At 39.5% G+C, this 20,033-nt stretch overlaps 2 protein-coding genes across 6 annotated transcripts in view; one reads left to right on the forward strand and one right to left on the reverse strand.

The window, feature by feature from the left end:
• LOC143290476 (uncharacterized) overlaps positions 1-1,501 on the reverse strand; it is a 42,161-nt gene extending 40,660 nt beyond the window's left edge. For all 4 annotated transcript variants that reach the window (XM_076599962.1, XM_076599963.1, XM_076599961.1 and 1 more), the window contains exon 1: positions 1,048-1,501. In XM_076599962.1, coding sequence (XP_076456077.1) covers positions 1,048-1,058 — 11 coding nt within the window. In that variant the 5' untranslated portion in view covers positions 1,059-1,501. The remainder of the gene's footprint in view (positions 1-1,047) is intronic.
• A 4,278-nt stretch (positions 1,502-5,779) lies between these two features.
• On the forward strand, positions 5,780-19,076 carry LOC143290478 (baculoviral IAP repeat-containing protein 3-like). Of its 2 annotated transcripts, none has more exons than XM_076599964.1 (6): positions 5,780-6,774; positions 11,179-11,336; positions 12,402-12,444; positions 13,379-13,525; positions 15,279-15,623; positions 17,058-19,076. In XM_076599964.1, exons 1-6 carry the CDS (start codon positions 5,892-5,894, stop codon positions 17,273-17,275), a joined length of 1,794 nt encoding a protein of 597 aa, XP_076456079.1. In that variant the 5' UTR covers positions 5,780-5,891; the 3' UTR covers positions 17,276-19,076. The 2 variants fall into 2 exon arrangements, with proteins under 2 accessions (XP_076456079.1, XP_076456080.1); XM_076599965.1 differs by having other exon boundaries at positions 13,379-13,468.
• The last annotated feature ends 957 nt before the right edge of the window (positions 19,077-20,033 follow it).

Here is a 20,033-nt window from a genome sequence, read left to right on the forward strand (position 1 = left end):
ATGGAGAGAAGGAATGGAGAGGGGGGGTGTGGTATCTGTGTGTTTTTAATGGTTTTTGTTGTTATGCTTCTGGTTAGCTGCCTCTTAGTAAAGTCTTATGCCTCTAATTTACAAGCAAAACAGTAGCACTAACAACAGTCTTGAAAACTTAAGTTTAGGACAATTGCAACAATTTGAACAAGTGGTATGTACAACATTCTACAATCAAACTGATAAACAAAACAAGTCATGAAACATATTCTTAACAACTTAAGTACCCATTCACTGTTGACTGATAGTGATACAGAACAGTCATATGCATAGCACTATTACTAGAAGCAGAAGCGCAACACATAATCTTTTCCATCAAAAAAAAAAAAAAAAAAATCATAACAGTAACACATAAAATGTATATAACATTATGATGGTGCTGATGCAGATCAGGCAAACAGATCAATATGAATTTTGTGACATACATGGTGTCTTTTGTTTCAACTTAATTTACTTTATCAATACACACACAAAAATAAATAAAGTGCAGGCAGAAAAAAAAATCACTCTCTCTGTCTCTCCATCCCTCCTTTCATAGAACTATCCCATCACAGACATACAGACACAGACAGACAGACGGGGAGACAGACACACACAAACACACAGTGCACACACACACACACACACACACACACACACAGTGCACACCCACCCATACCCACAAACAGGGCACACACACACATACGCGCACTCATTCATAGACATACATCCTCTGTGTGTGTGTGTGTGTGTGTGTGTGTGTGTGTGTGCGTGCACGTGCGCGGGTGTGTGTGTGTGCGTGCGCGGGTGCGCGCGCACATGTGTGCGTGGGTGTGTGCATGTGCGAGTGTGTGTTTGGTTCGCTTGTGTGCATATAAAATCAAAAATGAACTTCATTCACAAGAGCTAACATTACCCAACTTTCCTCCAAATCCCCACAGCTGGGTGATCTAAAACTTGCATTCAAAAAGTGGTTACATCCGTGGGCGAGAGCAGACGCACAAAACACTGTGAGAGGCAGAAAAACATTGCACATACCCGCGTTCCATGCTCAGTGTTGATTTTTTGACAGGTCACTTCCTAGTTTGTGCACACACTGCCTCCCGCATCCCCGGAGCCCACTGTAGACAATCGGTGAATCACAGAATGCTGACTGAGGAACCACTCGTTCTCCATGGGGTGCGATAAAGAGATCTCATGTTCGGAGAAAGCCAGATCTCGCTCCTGTCAGTGCTAGTTATCAGCAAAAATGTCTTCTGCTTTGCCTCGGGGCTTCCAGTCCACCGCGAAACGGTTGGTAAAGCTGCTCTGCCGAACGGGCACACGTCCTGAGCCAGCTTTCCATTCATAACTGTCACAGGTTTGGGTCTTACATCGTCTGCCTGTGACCATGTCAGAACATGCCGTGAGTCATTCAGCTGCGCGCTGCACTCTGTGAATTATGTTAATGTTTGCTTCTGTCGCCAAGTTTTCACCGCGAGCAGTGTGTTTGCGGCTGAAGGCCTGCAGTCTTGTAGACTTTGGGGAGAAAAGAGCTGGGAAGGGACATAACCCTCTGTTACATTTTCGGTGTGCTGGTTTGCTGTGTATTTTGTTATGTCCCTTCCCGCGCTGAACCAGTTTCAGTTTCTCAAGGAGACGTCACTGCGTTCGGACAAATCCAAATACGCAACGCCACATCTGCTTGGCACGCATGAACCACTAGTATAAGTTTTTGGATCGGTTTGTTGTTGTTATGAAAATATGACGTTTTACGTGCCCTACTTTTCGCAGCACATTGAGCATAGTTACTGGTAATCGCACTGTACCAGACCCCCCCGGACAGTCCAGTGCTTTCATGACTTATGAGGCACGTCACATGATCTGTACTCTCAAAGTTGATTAGCTCTCCAAATAATTTGCGAGCAACGAAGGCGATCGAGAGAGTAGAGCAACAATTTTGCCCGTCGACTCTTCTATGTTGAAGTCGGAATCACTGTGTACCCAAATGGGTATACCCTTTGGACCGAAAAGTTGTCCACCTTTCTGGTTCGACATTCTTGTATTCTACTTAACATTTTTGCCCGTCTGCAGTACAAAACATACGTGAAAAAACTATGAAACGGGCAAAAATGTTAATTAGATATATAGAGAATTGTCTACTATAGTTGACGATTTTAAACGAAACTTGGCTTGATTATAAAGGTGTCTAAAAAGGGATGCTTTTTGGGGCATTCCATGCACCTAGCAAGGGGCTTGGAAAGAATGGGGGATACGCAAAGTGAAGGAGAAAATGTCACGGACGGGTATTTTCGATTTTGCCCGTCTGAATTATTTGTAAACGGTCATGCGCAATTCCGATGGCAAGAGGTAAGCGCGCAAGAGGTGTGCACTTCAGTTCGAAACTGTAAACGGCGGAATGAAGTGTGGCGTCCGGCGGTCGCGCGAGGCTGAAAACGAAAGTGTACGACGACACAAGGGTTTGCGATTGTACTTACCGATACACGATTCCACATGTTTTGCACAGAGCCACACACACACTTTGACGGAATGAAGTTGTCAGTGTACACGCACCAAACTACGGAATGAAGTCAGTTGTCAATGCCTACACACACAATCCTGGAATGAACTTGTGAGTGTTCACGCACATCATCAGTTACAGAATGAAATTGTCAGCCCCGGCGACTATTCGGACACACAAACACGGAATGAAGTTGTCACTGTTCACTGACACACAGACACATGCTGAAGGAATGTTGTAATTGTACATGCACGACCTGTCCCTGGTCTGCCGAAGTGGATGTGCACGAAGGGGACGTAGGAAAGAGGTCACTGTGCACAATCTTGTACCTGAAGTGAAGACGGAATGAACTGCACCGCGCTTCGCGGGAGGATGAATACCAGAGTGGAGGACTAGACAAGATGGGTTCAGAACGTAACATGAACAAGTCTGTGCGTATGGAAAGAATGGCCATCTGTGCAGCTAATTATTTTGTCTCGTCCTCAGTTCTCCACGGAAAGCCAGGAGCATACTGACATGCAACACAGGACACAGCACACACGTACGTGACACGTGCTGTCGAGGAAAGAAGCTGTCTAACACACACCACGGGCAATCACGGAATGAAGTTAACACACACACACACACACACACACACACACACACACACACACACACACACACACACACACACACACACGAGCGCGCGCACGCGCGCGAAATCGCTGACTTGAACATTCACAGCCGGCGCAAGCATCACGAGAAAGGAACGTCCAGCTGTCCAGTTGAAACGGTTCAAGTTCAGCACGGACACTGACTCGGTCGTTAAAATGCACTTTCCAATTTCGGAATGTTACTTTTCTTCACAGCACGTTGTTGAGGAAGGTCCCACCAGTCCCGCTCATTTTTAATGTGAAGTCCTCTGTGCAACGCATTTGAGCACTGCAATACAGGGAATGAAAATCCGAGTGTGTGGATTTCCACGTGTACCCGGTCAGTGCTCTCGGAACCGATACAGCAAGGACGTACAACGAAACAGGCCGAAAGGAACGAACCGGCCCACCACAGGAGACTGCCGTCATCCTGTTTTTCCGTCGTACACACGTGAGTGTTTCATGCAAGCTGTTTTATTCTTTTCATTCAGTCAGTTTTTGTGAATGACGCTGTGCCATCATGTGTGCGTGTAGTGAGGCTGTGCAGGGGGTATGCCTGCGCGTATACAAGTCTCCGAAGTGTGTGTGTGGGGGGGGTGGGGGGGTGCGGGGGGAGGGTGGTATGGCAAGTGATGGTGTAGGGACACTATGGGGCATATAATAAAAGACGGAAAGAATCTCTATTACATTCGTCTACAATCACACACTTTTAACAGATAAGAAATTAAAGAGAACACACAAGTATTAACATTGCACTCCATTCTGTTTACAAACGTGAAACTGATTTTCACACGATGTTTGTTTCAATATCGATTCATTCCGTTTTTATCTCAGTAAGCCTACAACACTGCCAAGTAATGCAGTCACGAACACTGAAGTATGTTGTTGCAGGAAACCCACAGAGCAGCTGAAAGGCTGGCATCACCACCCAAGTTCACTGCCGGGCCGTCACGCCCTGCTCGTGTGGACCCCCCCCCCCCCCCCCCACACACACACACACACAAGTGAGTGAGTCTATACCGCATATTTCAGGTCACCCATTTCACGAATGACAGATCACGACAGACTAAAACAAAGACTGGCGAAGAAATCTGGTTTGACATCTTTCACTATTTTCAGAAGGAATAAACGGATGAAAACTTTACATATGGATCCCTTCTCTCCGCCTTCCACGTGTGAATCTCAAGCAGGTGCCGTTTTGTCTACGGGTGAGATGTTTTCGCTTCTAAACACCATAGTAACGTGTGTGTGTGTGTGTGTGTGTGTCATTATGTGTGTCACTCTGCCGGGTGTGTGTGTGTGTGTGTGTGTGTGTGTGTGTGTGTGTGTGTGTGTGTGTGTGTGTGTGTGTGTGTGTGTGTGTGTGTGTGTGTGTGTGTGTGTGTGTGTGTGTGTGTAAGTACATACACATATTGTGTTGTGCAGAAGATCATTACTGGCACTGTCACACCACGAGGGCAGCTTCCCAAACACGCATGACGAGGCCGCCGCCTGATCCCCCGACTAGAGACTGCACTGTGGAACGAGGGCACTGTGACGACACAGGACAGGGACCCTGCTGTGGAGTTACTTCTCTGACCGGAGCACCCGTTGGGTAACATGTATCCAAGCCAATGTCCCCTTAACATTCCAGTTCATTCCGTCATAAACGGTGGTCCCAGTAACGCATCTACTGCCAAACCAGTGTTCCTTTAAAACTGCAGTTCATTCCGTCATAAACAGTGGCTCCAGTCACGCACCTGTGATCAAACTGACCAGTGCCTGCCGTGGAGTGTTTCTGAGGAGAAATAAAAATGATATATATCCACCGATCGACATTCTCTCCGAAAGTACACAGTAGTTCATGTTAGGATCGGAACCCATTTGTCTCGTCCTCCACTCTGAGTGGATTTCATTCTCTCGCCGCGAAGCACGGTACAGTTCATTCCGTCTTCACTTCAAATAACCGGCGATTGCGCACACTGACCGCTTTCGATCGAACTGCTTTATATACGTCCCGTATCGCAGATCGGACACCGACAACGTTCCCGTATTCTTTTCGAATTTCTCTTTCACTTTGCAAATTCCCGTTTCTGTTTCCAGCCCCATGCTAGATGCATGGAATGCCCCACAAAGACATCCGTTTTAAGACACGTTTGGACTCGAGACAAGTTTCATTGCAAGTACTGACACAAACTCAAACTTGTGTATACATTCACACTCCCGTCTTAATCGTTTTCATGTATGTTTTGTACAAGAGACGGGCAAAATCGATAATGCCCGTCCGTGACATTTTCGCCTTCACTTTGCGTATCCCCCATTCTTTCCAAGCCCCTTGCTAGGTGCAAGGAATGCCCCCAAAAGCATCCCTTTTTAGACACCTTTCTAATCGATCCAAGTTTCCTTTAAAATCGTCTGCTGTAGTAGACATTTCTATATATATCTACTTAACATTTTTGCCCGTTTTGTATTTTTTCACGTATGTTTTGTACTGCTGACGGGCAAAAATGTTAAGTAGAGTATAAGAATGTCGAACCATAAGTGGATACTATTTTACGCCAAAACGGGTATACCCATTCGGGTACACAGCCATTCCGACTTCAACATAGAAGAGTCGCGGGCAAAATTGTTAATATTACCCATCACCCGCAATTTGATTTTCACACATGTGTGACGCCATGCTGATACTAAATTTAGCTAGCAAACTAAAAACACTGTGGTTTGGTTGAGAAGTGAAGTACAAACTTTGTATGTCTCAGTAGACAGCGATCATGGATTTCAACAGCAGAACACCTGAAATGAATCGCCTGTTTACGTTTTATCGAACAAAACTTCCAGAGTGGAGAAGCATCTCCAATTCTCCTGCAAAGTTTGCCAAAGCTGGCTTCAGTAGAAGCGAAAATGCTCAAACTGACGAGGTAACTTGTGAAATGTGCCACATAACGTATAGCAATTGGGATGGAGAATCCCCTTTCGCTGTCCACATTGTTCTAAACCATCAGTGCCTGTTTCTGAACACACCATCAGCTGACGACGCGATCCAGAGTCATCCGCGTGTGGAGGAGGCTCGGCATCGTTGGTTTCCAGCGGACTCGGACACGAACGACCATACCAATGATTCCGGTTACGATTCACGTCTTGATGACTCTGATCATTTCAACGTGAGTGTCCTGAGCAGGGAGGCTTCGTTTCCGTTTCCATTTTCACCAAAAGTTGGTGATATGTCTATGATGCTGGCAAGTCGTCGGCACAAAACATTTACGGACACTAACTGCAGGTTGTCCATAAAATGGGCGGAGCAAGGGTTTGTATTCAAATCGGACACAGGAGAGGTACAGTGTGTTTTTTGTGCAGTTGTGTTTCCTTTCGACTCTTTTGATGTGCAACAAATGCATGCTGAAAATAGTGTCCTTTGCCCACTGGTGCTGATGAAAGACGTTGGGAACGTCACAAGAGCAGAGGAGGAACGTATCAGACACAAACACCTTCTGCAACAGCTGCAGAAAAAAGAATCTCAGCAGTCCTTTGCAGTGTCCCACCCACAGTATGAGGAGGAAAGTCGTCGTGCAGGGACTTATGAGAACTGGCCCCATGGATTATATGTTGAAGAGCTTCAAGCCTCAGAAATGACCGAAGCTGGTTTCTTTTATACAGGTGGGTCAATCACTGAATCAGCCATTTTTACTTGGCATGAAAAAATACAAGATTGTATAAAATTTGCTATGCATACTAGCATGTTTTCTGCTCAGTAAAAACTGATGAAGAAATAAACTGTAAAACAAATCTTTTTGCTCTCTCTCTCTCTGTGCCCCCCATTCAGGTTTATGGTCTGGTGTGTGTTGTGTTTGTTTCTTTCGTTTTGTTAATTTTTGACTCACTTGTGTAAACCAAGTGAGTCTATGTTTTAACCTGGTGTTCGGTTGTCTGTGTGTGTGTGTGTGTCCGTGGTAAACTTTAACATTGACATTTTCTCTGCAACTACTTTGTCAGTTGACACCAAATTTGGCATAAAAATAGGAAAAATTCAGTTCTTTCCAGTCATCTTGTTTAAAACAATATTGCGCTTCTGGGATGGGCACAAAAAAATAAAGAATGAAGCCTAATTATATGCAAACTGCATTTACTGTTATATTTATATTTTTTGTATTCTCTAAACTTGGCACTTTGATCTGATATTCGACCCAACAGCTAGAGCAGTCATTATTATCATTTTTTGTTCAAACAGGAACTTCTTTTGCTAAGCATGGAAGTTTTATTTGTTTTGCAAACGTTTTGGTGCAGATAGTAAAAAAGGGAAATTACTCTGTAATGCTAGTGGAGTTAATTTGCTTTAAACTGATCTTTCTCATCTTAAACATTACATTTTGAAACAAGAGAGGCAAGGCCTTCAAGACTCACTTGTGATGCACTTTTTAAAAAAAAAAACCCAAGCTTTTTATGTATTGAGTATAATTTCAAAATGTAATGTTTAAGATGAGAAAGATCAGTTTAAAGCAAACTAAGTTCCCCAGCAGAGTAATTTCCCTTGTTCTACTGTCTACATCAAAACATTTGCAATAAATAAAACTTCCATGCTTAGCAAAAGAAGTTCCTGTTTGAACAAAAAATGATAATAATGACAGATCTTTTGTTGGGTCGAATATCAGATCAAAGTGCCAAGTTTAGAGAATACAAAAAATATAAATATAACAGTAAATGCATTATACTCAATACATAAAAAGCTTGGATTTTCTAAAAAGTGTATCACAAGTGAATCTTGAAGGCCTTGCCTTTCTTGTTCCTATTTTTATGCCTAATTTGGTGTCAGCTGACAAAGTAGTTGCAGAGAAAATGTCAATGTTAAAGTTTGCCACAGACACACACACACACACAGACAACCGAACACCAGGTTAAAACATAGACTCACTTGGTTTACATAAGTGAGTCAAAAATCTCCATTCTTAACGTACCAAGTGCATTAAAAATCATACTTGGGGAAACTCAGACGAGACTTATCCAGCCATTGCACCTGTCTTTTGACTGTTAGAAAATCTTCTGCTTGAAATCTACTTAAATGAATGAAAGCAACTATACATATTTGCACTTTCGATATCTGAATGACAATTTTGTATTATAAATGTATCATGCAAAATGGATTTAAATTCTGAAAACAAACATAACTTACTCATAACTTGTACCATGACACTTCCACGAAGCTGATAAATCTGACAATCAATGTTTCTTACACAAGAAGCCCAGTTTTCTTTTCCTCTCTATATCTCAATTATCATCATATTGAATGTTTTTTTTTTGTTTGTTTTTTTACAAAGTCTAGTGGAGAGGGAGGGAGGAATGGATGGAGGGAGAGAGTGAGAGAATGAGAGAGAGAGACAAAACAAGACAAAATTCTTTATTTCGAGTATAATACTAATAGTAATACTATAAGATAAGCACTGGTGTGCTTTCTTACATCCAGTCCCCACCCTGAATAGGATCTACACAACACAGTACTAAACAAAAATTAGACCATGGCGTTATAAGTTATACATAAGAAAGGGAAACAATGAAACACACAATGACATACACACGCACACACATATACAGGCACAAACATGGTGTTAGTAAAATATCTAGGAAACAAGAGTTTCAGTTTCAGTAGCTCAAGGAGGCGTCACTGCGTTCGGACAAAACCATATACGCTACACCACATCTGCCAAGCAGATGCCTGACCAGCAGCGTAACCCAACGTGCTTAGTCAGGCCTTGAGAAAAAAACAAACAAAAAAAACAAAACAAGAAAGGCAAGGCCTTCAAGACTCACTTGTGATACACTTTTAAAAAAAATCCAAGCTTTTTATGTATTGTATGTTTTATGTATTATCATAATACTTGTGTAAACCAAGTGAGTCTATGTTTTAACCTGGTGTTCGGTTGTCTGTGTGTGTCTGTGTGTGTCTGTGTGTCCGTGGTAAACTTTAACATTGACATTTTCTCTGCAACTACTTTGTTAGTTGACACCAAATTTGGCATTAAAATAGGAAAAATTCAGTTCTTTCCAGTCATCTTGTTTAAAACAATATTGCGCTTCTGGGATGGGCACAAAAAAAAAAAAAAGAATGGAGCCTAATTATATGCAAACTGCATTTACTGTTATATTTATATTTTTTGTATTCTCTAAACTTGGCACTTTGATCTGATGTTCTGACCCAACAGCTAGAGCAGTCATTATTATCATTTTTTGTTCAAACAGGAACTTCTTTTGCCAAGCATGGAAGTTTTATTTATTTTGCAAACATTTGGTGCAGATAGTAAAAAAGGGAAATTACTCTGTAATGCTAGTGGAGTTAATTTGCTTTAAACTGATCTTTCTCATCTTAAACATTACATTTTGAAACAAGAGAGGCAAGGCCTTCAAGACTCACTTGTGATGCACTTTTTATAAAAAAAAATCCAAGCTTTTTATGTATTGAGTATAATTTCAAAATGTAATGTTTAAGATGAGAAAGATCAGTTTAAAGCAAACTAAGTTCCCCAGCAGAGTAATTTCCCTTGTTCTACTGTCTACATCAAAACATTTGCAATAAATAAAACTTCCATGCTTAGCAAAAGAAGTTCCTGTTTGAACAAAAAATGATAATAATGACAGATCTTTTGTTGGGTCGAATATCAGATCAAAGTGCCAAGTTTAGAGAATACAAAAAATATAAATATAACAGTAAATGCATTATACTCAATACATAAAAAGCTTGGATTTTTTTAAAAGTGTATCACAAGTGAGTCTTGAAGGCCTTGCCTTTCTTGTTCTGATAGTGGTCTCCCACATGAACATTTGTGTAAACCTGCTAGCGCCTGAACCCCCTTTGTGTGTACGCATGCAGAACATCAAATACAAACATCAGAGATCCTGGATTTCATGTCAGCGTTTGATGGGTCATGGAACCAAGAACATAACCAGAATGCACTCCACTGAAAATGGAGTGTATCTGCTTAAATGGCAGGGTAAAATGCTAAACAAATGATCTTACACATACAAGGTTACATTTTGAGAGAGAGAGAGAGAGAGAGAGAGTGTGTGTGTGTGTGTGTGTGTGTGTGACTGAAACCTAATTGAATGATTCAGGAAATAGATTATGAACAAAATTCTTTGTAAAAGATTTGGTTCATTTTCTACTCATGCTAGTTGTTCAACTCCCTTTCTAAGGCCTAATCTAATCAATGAATATATGTCAAGACTTGAGACTCTCTCTCTCTCTCCCTCATCTCTCTGTCTCCCTCTCTGTGACTTTTTGTCTGTTCCAGTAGTGGCAGTCTCTTTCAAGCACATTAGTTATGCTGGAGAAATGCTTGAAACTGGCAGTCATTAATTAATTAAATGTTTTATTTTTTTTAAACCAGTACATAGAATTTTTGTTCCAGAGACTGATAAGTAAGATGAGTCCAAGTAACTGAAAAAATCTGAAATGTTGTAAGAATTAACAGCAGTGTGTAATTTGTAAAGCACAATTTAGGGGTAATTGAAAAACATTATGAAAGGAATCTAAGTGAAGTACTTTTTATTCTCTCTCTCGCTCTCTTGTTTTTTTGCATACATTAGATCCAGTAATGACCGGTCCCTGCAGCTCATGGAATGCCTCATTTATCTCAGAGCTGCAGCCCTTGGTTGTGGATGTATCAGTTAATGGGAAATAGGTCTGTGGTCATAGCAAATGCAGACATGACTTTGCTGTTGTCTGAAAGTGAAATATGGAAAAATTCATTGATTCTATTCCCTTCATTGATTTATTGGATGGTAAATAATTTGAATTTGACAAGTTCTACCAAGAAAATCAGCTTGTGAGATTTGACAGTGCAGTGTGTTCACATGGGTTTTTTTTCTTTCTTTTTTAATTTCATTACCTGTGATATCCAGATTTTACAAAATGATCCTTAGGCTTAGGTTATCGACCTGGATTATTGTACAAGAAACACTGATTGATTTTAAACAGGTTTATGGAGAATGGTGTGATTTCAACTATTTAATTATAAGTACATATTATATACTTGTGAGAAGATGTGTATAATGCTGGTTGTGTCATTTCAGGTTGTGCAGACAAGGTGCGGTGTTTTTACTGTGGCCTGGGTCTGCACCAGTGGAAGCCAGGCTCCAAGCCCTGGGAGCAGCACGCTCTGCACATGCCAGCCTGCCCTTTGGTTCAGGCCAAGGGACATCATTTAGCTCAACAGGCTGCCCAGGCACAGGTAATCTCCCTTGAACTCTTTTACTCATTTTGAACAATGTTGTGATAGTAGAGTAACAATACTGTGAGCACACAGAACAATTTGGACCATATTTTAACATATAAATTTATTACCTCTTTGTGCTGGTAAGGTAATTTTTTTTATAATCAGTTATCGAGAAGAAAAGTGAACAAAAGAAATATATTTCTAAGACTTTTGTTCAAAATCAGAATAATATTGGAGTGGGGAGGGGCAGTGAGTGAGTGGTAATGATGGGGAAGATGGGGGCATCTGTTTTAGACTCCTTTTCTGTCTCTGTGTCTTTTGATCTGTCTCTCTTTCAGACACACACACTGACACAGCCACAGACACACACACAGACACTATACACAGACACACACACACACTCTTTCTCTCTCTCTCTCTTACACACACACATTGTGTATGACAAAGAGAGAGAATAAGATGGCCAAATCAGTTATATTTAATGTCCATTGTTTCATCTGGTATAAAAATGCACAGAATATATAACCTGTTGAACACAGTGATTGTAACATACAGGTCTCTGCCATTTATATCATATATCAGATAAGTTATTGAACAAATTGTCTCTTGAAATATATACTTGCAGTTCTGTGTATACATGTTTTTTATATCAGAACTGCATGTCAAAATCATAAACTGAGGAAGTTGTTCGGTCTTTTTTTGTCTTTTTTTCAAAATGCTTTTGGTCTTGGGATGAAAGGGAAGAGTATATTTCATTGTTTGTGAGTTTGGTATGGGCATTTGTTGCAGTATATTTGTTGATTTATGACAGCATCTAATTCTAAATAGATGTAGATGTAATCGATGAGCACTTTCGCACTGAACATAGGTTAACATGATTAAGTTTTTGGTATAAGATCTTTTGAGAGAAAGAGATCAAGACTGAGAGAAAAAAACCTTTTTCAAGAACAGTTGCTGCAGATCAAAAGAGTACCAGCCCTCTAAGACCTAGTGTTTATATTTTTATACAATTCAATAAAGTTATCATCACTGGGAAAAATAACATGTCCTTGTAATCAAATGGGTGTTGTTGTGTTTCAGATTTTAACAGTAGCTGACTTTCCAACCCATGCCAAGTCTTCAGGTCAGTCACTAAACACAAAGTCAGTTACTAAGTGACAGAATATCTATTATCATACATTATGTGGCATGAAAATAACACATTTCTTTTTTTTTCTTTTTCTTTTTTGACATGTTCTGTATGATTGTTTGGAAAAAAATGTCTTTTTGGCAGCTGTGTGTTGGTGAACAACTGTGATCTTTTGAAATGTGTGTGAGAATCAACTGAACAATTTATTTTTTAAATAAGACTCTCAGCAGCATCAATTGATTAAAGATGTTTAGTTTATGTGTATGTGCGTGCGTGAGTACATGTGTGTGTGTGTGTGTGTGTGTGTGTGTGTGTGTTGTGAGTGCTTTTATGCTGTGTATTTGCATGCACATACTTATGTCGGTATATTGTGGCTAAATGTTTGTGAGGAGAGGGGGAGATTCCCCTCATATTATCTTGAGTGATTTAAAAGAAAGAGATTAATCTCCAGTAAAGTAAGTTGTGAGATTAATCTCTTATAGAGTAAGTTCTGGTAATGTTCACTGGCTGTTGGCTCCATCTCATGTCTGTTGAGCCTGGTCAGATTGTTTCTTTCTTTTTGCATGAATTTGGCAAAGCCAGGGAATTTCTTTCTGTTTTTATGAATTGTCATGTTTTGTTTGGGAGTATTAGTTAACATTATACAGAACACTTAATCTTACTAACAGGGAGCATTAGTTACCTTTATACAGGCCACTTGATCTTACAAACCCATGACTATGAGCTCATGACATTGCATCCTTTGTTTAACATCTTCAAGGTAATGTTCACATGTTGTTATGATCATTTAGATAATTGCATGGGTGCTTACACCAAGCAATTTTTGCATAAGGCACGCACACACACACACACACACACACACATGCACGCACGCACACACGCACGCATGCATGCATGCACAGAACTCAAAACCTGTCTCTGTCCACAGAAGCAGCCAGCAACACAGGACATGTCTTGACTTCCACGCCTGGTTCTCTGACCATGGACGTGTCTGCAGTGAATGCCGCTCTCAACACAAGTCAGTACTCCATTGCTGACATCCGTCATGCTGTTCTGACTTATTTCTATCGCACTAGTGAGTGTGCTGTGAAGTTGTACAGAGCGAAGTACATGTTTGGTTAAGCTTCTGTCTTGTTGGTTGAGATATTTCTTTTCTGACATAATTATGTCACACTGATGGCATTTCTTGAAAATCTTGTTGGTATTAACCCTTTCGCTGCCAGGAATATAAGATTTAATTAAAATCTATTGCCCAGGGTTTTTACACAAAAAGTGGGTATAAATTTTCAAAAAAATCTGTGCTCTTTGTTATCGGAGAAAGACCCATAAAAGTATATATTTTCTGAAAGGTAAGTGAATAAGAATACAAAACACATGATGTTTTCCCATTTTATATATTTTTATTGACATGCTGTTGTTTTGAAATCAGTCTTGTTTTTTGTCAAATTTTCAACTTGTTCATTATAAACATTAGTCATGTAGTTTGCACTAAAATATATTTTCTGGACAAATGGATATCTGCACACTCAAAATCATACTAGAACAGCCACAATAAAAAAAAATTTTTTTAAAAGTGGCTGTGAGGCCACACCGACTCAGTCTCCACCCCTTTCCTCTTCACCCCTTTCACACAGTCACTTTATCCAGTTCTAATCAGACCGCGTTGGCTGAATGCCAAGAACATCCCTCACACTGTGCCCTGCTAATAATTGGTCTCTTTCTTGTCTGCTAGAGCTGTGCAGCCAGCATCACTCACTGGTTGTGTATCTTGGCCACTCTCTTGATTGCTCCCTTTATTTTCTGTCAGATCGTCCTATAAATGTTCATCACTGTCTTCTCCTTTGAATTTACGCTTCAATTCTTTCTGAGCATCAGCTAAAGAAAGCAATCTTGGTTGATTTAGTTCCCCATGATGGCATGTCTTGAGCACGGCGTCAGTCCGACATTTTGTTGAGCGAGCGAGGAAAGGAGCCAGGCAAACACTACGACAGTAACCCAACCAAAACGTTCAAATAAAGGACTGCCTCATGACGTAGGTGGTGTTTCTAGCTATGAATAGAATTTAGAAAGATTCCCCAGCCTAAAGCTACTGGTATTTTCGTCAGTGTAGTGAATGGAAACCAGGGAAAAGTCAGAATATTTCGATGATGAGTTATCTCATCATTGTGGCTGAGAAGCATACATGCTTAAGATGACAAGTTATCTCATCATATAGGCAGCCTAGGGGTTAACTAAAGTCCCTGGAATGGCAGATCATTTGATTAAATGAATTGCTGCTGTGTTGGGACATGAATGGTTGAATAAAAGCGTCAGTGAAACGTTCATAACTCACTAATTTTTGTTATACTTTTATCAGTTTATATAAGTTCACAGGATGTATGTTAATATCTTAAAAGTTTCTCCAGAAAAAAAAAAATTCTCTGAATTTTTTTTATGATTAATCTGTATATCTGTATATCAAAATATGAAAGATTACTGTGGAAACAGTCAGCATGCAACACACACTCAGAGGGGAAGTCACACAGTTGCTCCAACAATATATATATATAATTAGAAGCTTTCCACTTAACACAGTCCCTGAAGAGAGAGATGTATGGTCTAAACAACATTGGATACCTCTTATCAAAAGTGAGTCTTGTTTAAACAACCTACAGATCTTATAAACTTTCTTCATTTGTATATATATCTAGATAACACTGAAAAGTTATTAGATCATGCATTCAGATTTGTACATACCTTTGTTTGAAATTTTTAACAAAATCTGTTGACATGAATCTGAATTAGCGGTCTCCAGTTTGTGATACATCGTTTTTGCCTTATTGCACCAGGTCGCTTTCCCACAAAGGACATCTTGATTGGACAGCTGAGAGCCAATGATGCCAATTTTACTGACCTGTGTAAACAGCGTCACCTCAACTATCAGAAAGATCAAGAACTACAGAACAAAGATCAAGTCATCCAGAACAAAGATCAAGTCATCCAGAACAAAGATCAACAACTGCAGGTGCACAGAGAAGAACTGCAGCTCCAGAGACAGGTGGTGGTGAGCCAGGATGAAGAACTTCAGCAGAAGGAGAGGGAGCTGCAGATACTGCTGGCTTACATGGAGCGGAGGATCAGCAGTCTGCAGGCCCAGCTGGCAGAGAGGGGTCACGGTGGACAGGAGGCAGCAGGTAGGTTTTTACTGTTAAGTCAGTTCTGTTGTTGATGGTGCGTTCTGTCTGTGTTGTTTACAACTTGAGAGTGTGTTACATAATGGTTGATGGTATGTTATATTGTAGTGGGTGATGTTGTGTTACATAATGCATTGGTGACTACAGTGATGTAGTATGTGGGATTGTAACCAGCTGAAAGGGAAGAACAGACTTAAAGTAAAACTAAATTTTAAATGGAGCACTATGTTAGTGCGGTAAAGCAAGTGTAGATATTAACTCTTCAATCTGAAAACGACTTTACAAATATTCTTTTAAAAAAACAAAACAGACAAAAAACTTAGGGGTATCCTTCAAAGAAAGCAACTGGAACCTGTTTCATTCTAAGGGAGAGAACTACTCAACTAGCTTGTTCAATGATTCTGTCAGAGGGAAAGAACTACATGTATTACTTATAAATGTGAACTTTACATTCTGTGTAGACTTCTCAGATATTTCATTAATGTTGGTGAACAACCCCCAACAGCAGTGTAAAGACTCCACTTTCAGTTTGATGGTGTTTCCAATCTTTATAGAAGGAAAATCACAATCCCATCAGTTCACAAAGCTGCCAGCAATGTGTGATATTGGAAATGTGAAAGAAGACAATAAGGCAAGATATTAAAAAAAAAAAAAAAAAAAGAAAGAAAAAGAAAAGAAGTAATAGTTGAGATGTTATTGACCACTGGACCAAAATTATCAAATAGAACAAAAAGTTAGTTGAGGAAAACTGGTGGAGATGAAACTTTTGTCATACAATGACTTTACAATGACTTTCAAAATTAATAACAAAACAGCAACAACAATAATAACAACAACAACAACAAAAGAAGAAAAGGAACGTAAAGAAAAAATAGTGGAGTGGGGAGTCAGGAGATAGGGGAATAGAAACCCTTCAAAGACAGCAAATTTAGGCAGTTGGAATTCACTCATGAGAAAGAGGTTGTTGTTATACCTGACTAGACCGCAGTTTTGTCTCTTTTGGACTCATATTTGCAGATGTTGAAATATTTTTTTGTGTACATCTCTTGCACTTCATTCACTTTTATTGTTTTGCCTTTAAATGTTTTGAAAATATCAATAACATTTATTTCTTGTGACACCTCATATTCATTGATAGTTGTATTATATATATATATAGTGATGAATGTTTGTGCACAGTTATTTTTCATATTGGGTTAAATGTAAAATACTATTAATAAGAAACAAATCTTTTGCACTGAGACAGGAAATTAGCTTTAGTTATAAGGACTTTTAGTCCTTATTATCTTTTTTTATCCGTCTCCATATATGTGTTTGAAAAAAACAACTGTTGGTGTCTTTAGAGAAGATAATTGTCATTATCATCATATGTCACTCTAATACAGATAACATGACAACACTGCATCAACCTGTTTTCACGTTGTGTGCTCACAGCCCATCAGGCAGCACAAGGTGCAGCAGCTGCAGCAGAAGTGCCAGCAGATACTGGCCGCATGACCTGCAAGGTGTGTCTGTCAGCGGAGATGAACACCGTCTTCAAGCCATGCTGCCACATCACCTGCTGTGACTCCTGTGCACAGCAGCTGGTTGGTACCTGGTGCCCTGTTTGCAGAGCTGCTGTCCATGAAATCCTGCCTGTCTACATCCCTTAGGGGGCCTCACTGGGTTGTGGCTGTACACAGCACAGGGGACCTTGCTGTGTAATGGAGTGAGGGCTGTACACAGCACAAAATCTTGTTTCATGTTGTCAGCTGAGCTACTGTCCAGGAAGTCCTGTCTGTCTACATCCCTTAGGGGGCTTCACTGGGTCATGGAATGACTAAAGGATGTACAAAGCACAGGTCTGCTGCTTGAACACTTTGCTTCTGTTTCAAACATTATTCTGTGTTTTTGAAATTGAACAGATCTACAGGTTTGCATATGGACAATTGTTTTCACTGGAATCCTTATTCTGTATTGACTTTGTTGAATATTTTATTCACTGTCACCGTAGATATTATTGAAGGTTATTAGGTGTTGTTTTGTTGAAGAGTTTGGAAACAAACAGTATACAATAACATCTAGTGCTGTGAGTCACATCTTGTAAGAACTGCTTAACAGTTAATGGGAAAGTTGTTAGCGGTATCTGAGTGCAATTGTGACTTCAGTAATGTTCGAAGTGTGTCAAGGAGATATTAGCTTTTTAGATCAGGATCTTTATCATGGTCCCATTTTCTCTGCAGTGTTCTTCTGATTTTGCTGGTGTTATAAGTCTCAACAGTCTTATCACTGACACAACCACATGTGCATGTGACCTGTCTAGCACCTGCAAAACAGTCTCATTGCATGATGCAGGGCACCAGTGTTGGGAAGAAAGAGACTTTTAGAGGAGACATAGTAGAAATTCCGTAAGTTAAAAAAAAAGATATATATATTCTTACTTGTTTTTGTCTTTTGTGCAGCTGGATTAACTTTATGTCTTTAGAAATTACCATTAAACAGGTATTACTGCTGTTTTTGGTTAGCAGTACATTTCTCATTTCCGTTCCAGTCATGAACACTCGGTCTGTGTCTGAGTAACAGGAATACAGTAGATCTGTGTGTCAAAAGGCAGCAATATTATACACCATCAGCGAACAAACAAATAAAAATCACCAGATGTAAAATGTTGGATTGAGATGTATAAACTTTTTAACATCATTGATTTTGTTCACATTGTACAATGTTTTGAAGTAAGTAGTAACCATGATCATGTTATTTGTTAAAATATATTCGAAGTACAGAGGACTCTGTACTGTTTCTGTAGTTAATTTTGTTGTTGTTGTTGGAATTCTCATGTGCCATGATGAAATTGGAGAGGAGTATTCTGGACTATTTCTGTTGATGGAATGTTAAAAAGGCATCTTCATATGCGCCTACATCTTTACTGACTATACTAGTGACCTTGACAGACAAACCTCTCAGTTTCTTTAAATTCTATTGTCTTTCAGATGGATTGGGTCTTGTTGTCTGGTGTTGATTCTCTTGGAATCTGTCTTCTTGGTGTTAGTTTTTGGCCTGTTCTCTCTGTTTCTTTGAAAGATGGGTTAGTTTTTCTTGTATGTCTTAGCTTCTGTGTAAAAGAAGGCTTAACATCATTGGTGAAATCAAGATCTTCCAGTAGTTGGTGAAGGTCTATTGGATGCCAGTGTTCACATTTAGGGTGGTCTTTTTCATGATGCAGTTAACAATCAGGAAAATCATTTGTCACAAGATGTAGCCCTGTCTTACGCCTGACCTTGCATCAAACAAATCTGTCAGCTTCCTGGTGTGAATGACCCAACATGTTAAATGTGTTTGCTTTTGTGAACATACTTTGATCTGCCTGAAACGGAGTTTTTTTGTTATTGAAATGTCAAGTTTCTTCACAGATACTTTGAAATCTGTTGTGAGAAAATTGTATAGTGATATACAATACAAATTTAATATAAAATCTGTACATGTGTACATATAAAAATGTGTACATGTGAAAATGTACAGATGTCATTCGTGTACATACTGATTTTTCCTTTCTTTCAGATTATGTGATAATTTAACTAGCAGATTATGTCACCAGCAGTGGGTGATGTATTGTTTCTTTCTGGAGTGTAGCATAATCTGTCTTCTCTTACAGTCTGTGATTGATTACATGTTTTCTCTGTCTATCTGTCTCAATGCATATATTCTTCCAGTAATTATTGTATGTGCAGCTGTCCCACTTTTCATCTACGTGTCTGTGTATTTTTGTATGTGTTTCATTTTTGTTGTGTTTGTCTGTATCATTGGTGCATATTTTTATGTACAGATGTGCCTTTATTTTGCAGTATCCCATTTGTAAATAGTGAAGATTAAGTTTTATTGACTAATATTGATCATGGCATATTTTATGAGCATTCATAGGAGAAAAAAACAACAACAAAATTGCAAGTGCTGAGTGATCTGGCTTGTTAAGATTGTGTAAAACTGAAGAGAGAAAATGGTAATCACATTAATGTTCTCATAAGGTTTGGAACTAAATTAGTGAACACACTGAGTTCATAGACTGACCTATTTTCTGTGTTCAGACTTTACTTCTTTTTTTTTTTCTTTTTTTTTTTTTTTCTTCCTTTTTTTTTTTGTTTTGCACCAGTTACTTCATTTCGTTTTCGTGAAGTGAATGTTTCAATGGAAGAAAATCATTTTCTGATCATATGACTATGCATGTACTTGTTTTTCCTCCACTTTCAAGCCTTCTTGAACAGCAGCTAAAATTTGAAGACTCACTTTCATGCCTTCATTGGACAGTGTCTAAGATTTGAAGACTGCTGTGTTCCATCCTCCATTCGATTTTCCTTGGAAAGAAAGTTTTTCTGGTTCGTTTGATATGCAGCATTTCATGACGGCAGCACTGTTACACTTGCAGCTTGTACATAC

The sequence above is a fragment of the Babylonia areolata genome, chromosome 15 (assembly GCF_041734735.1).
Source record: "Babylonia areolata isolate BAREFJ2019XMU chromosome 15, ASM4173473v1, whole genome shotgun sequence".
Taxonomy (NCBI): Eukaryota; Metazoa; Mollusca; class Gastropoda; order Neogastropoda; family Buccinidae; genus Babylonia; species Babylonia areolata.

What these genes read in the sequence shown, in the direction of transcription:
- LOC143290478 (XM_076599964.1), top strand. Translation starts at nt 5,892, where the DNA reads ATGGATTTCAACAGCAGAACACCTGAAATGAATCGCCTGTTTACGTTT. An exon ending in AACCCATGCCAAGTCTTCAG is followed by an intron (nt 12,445 to 13,378) that starts GTCAGTCACTAA and finishes CTCTGTCCACAG; the next exon opens with AAGCAGCCAGCAACACAGGA. An exon ending in GACTTATTTCTATCGCACTA is followed by an intron (nt 13,526 to 15,278) that starts GTGAGTGTGCTG and finishes TTATTGCACCAG; the next exon opens with GTCGCTTTCCCACAAAGGAC.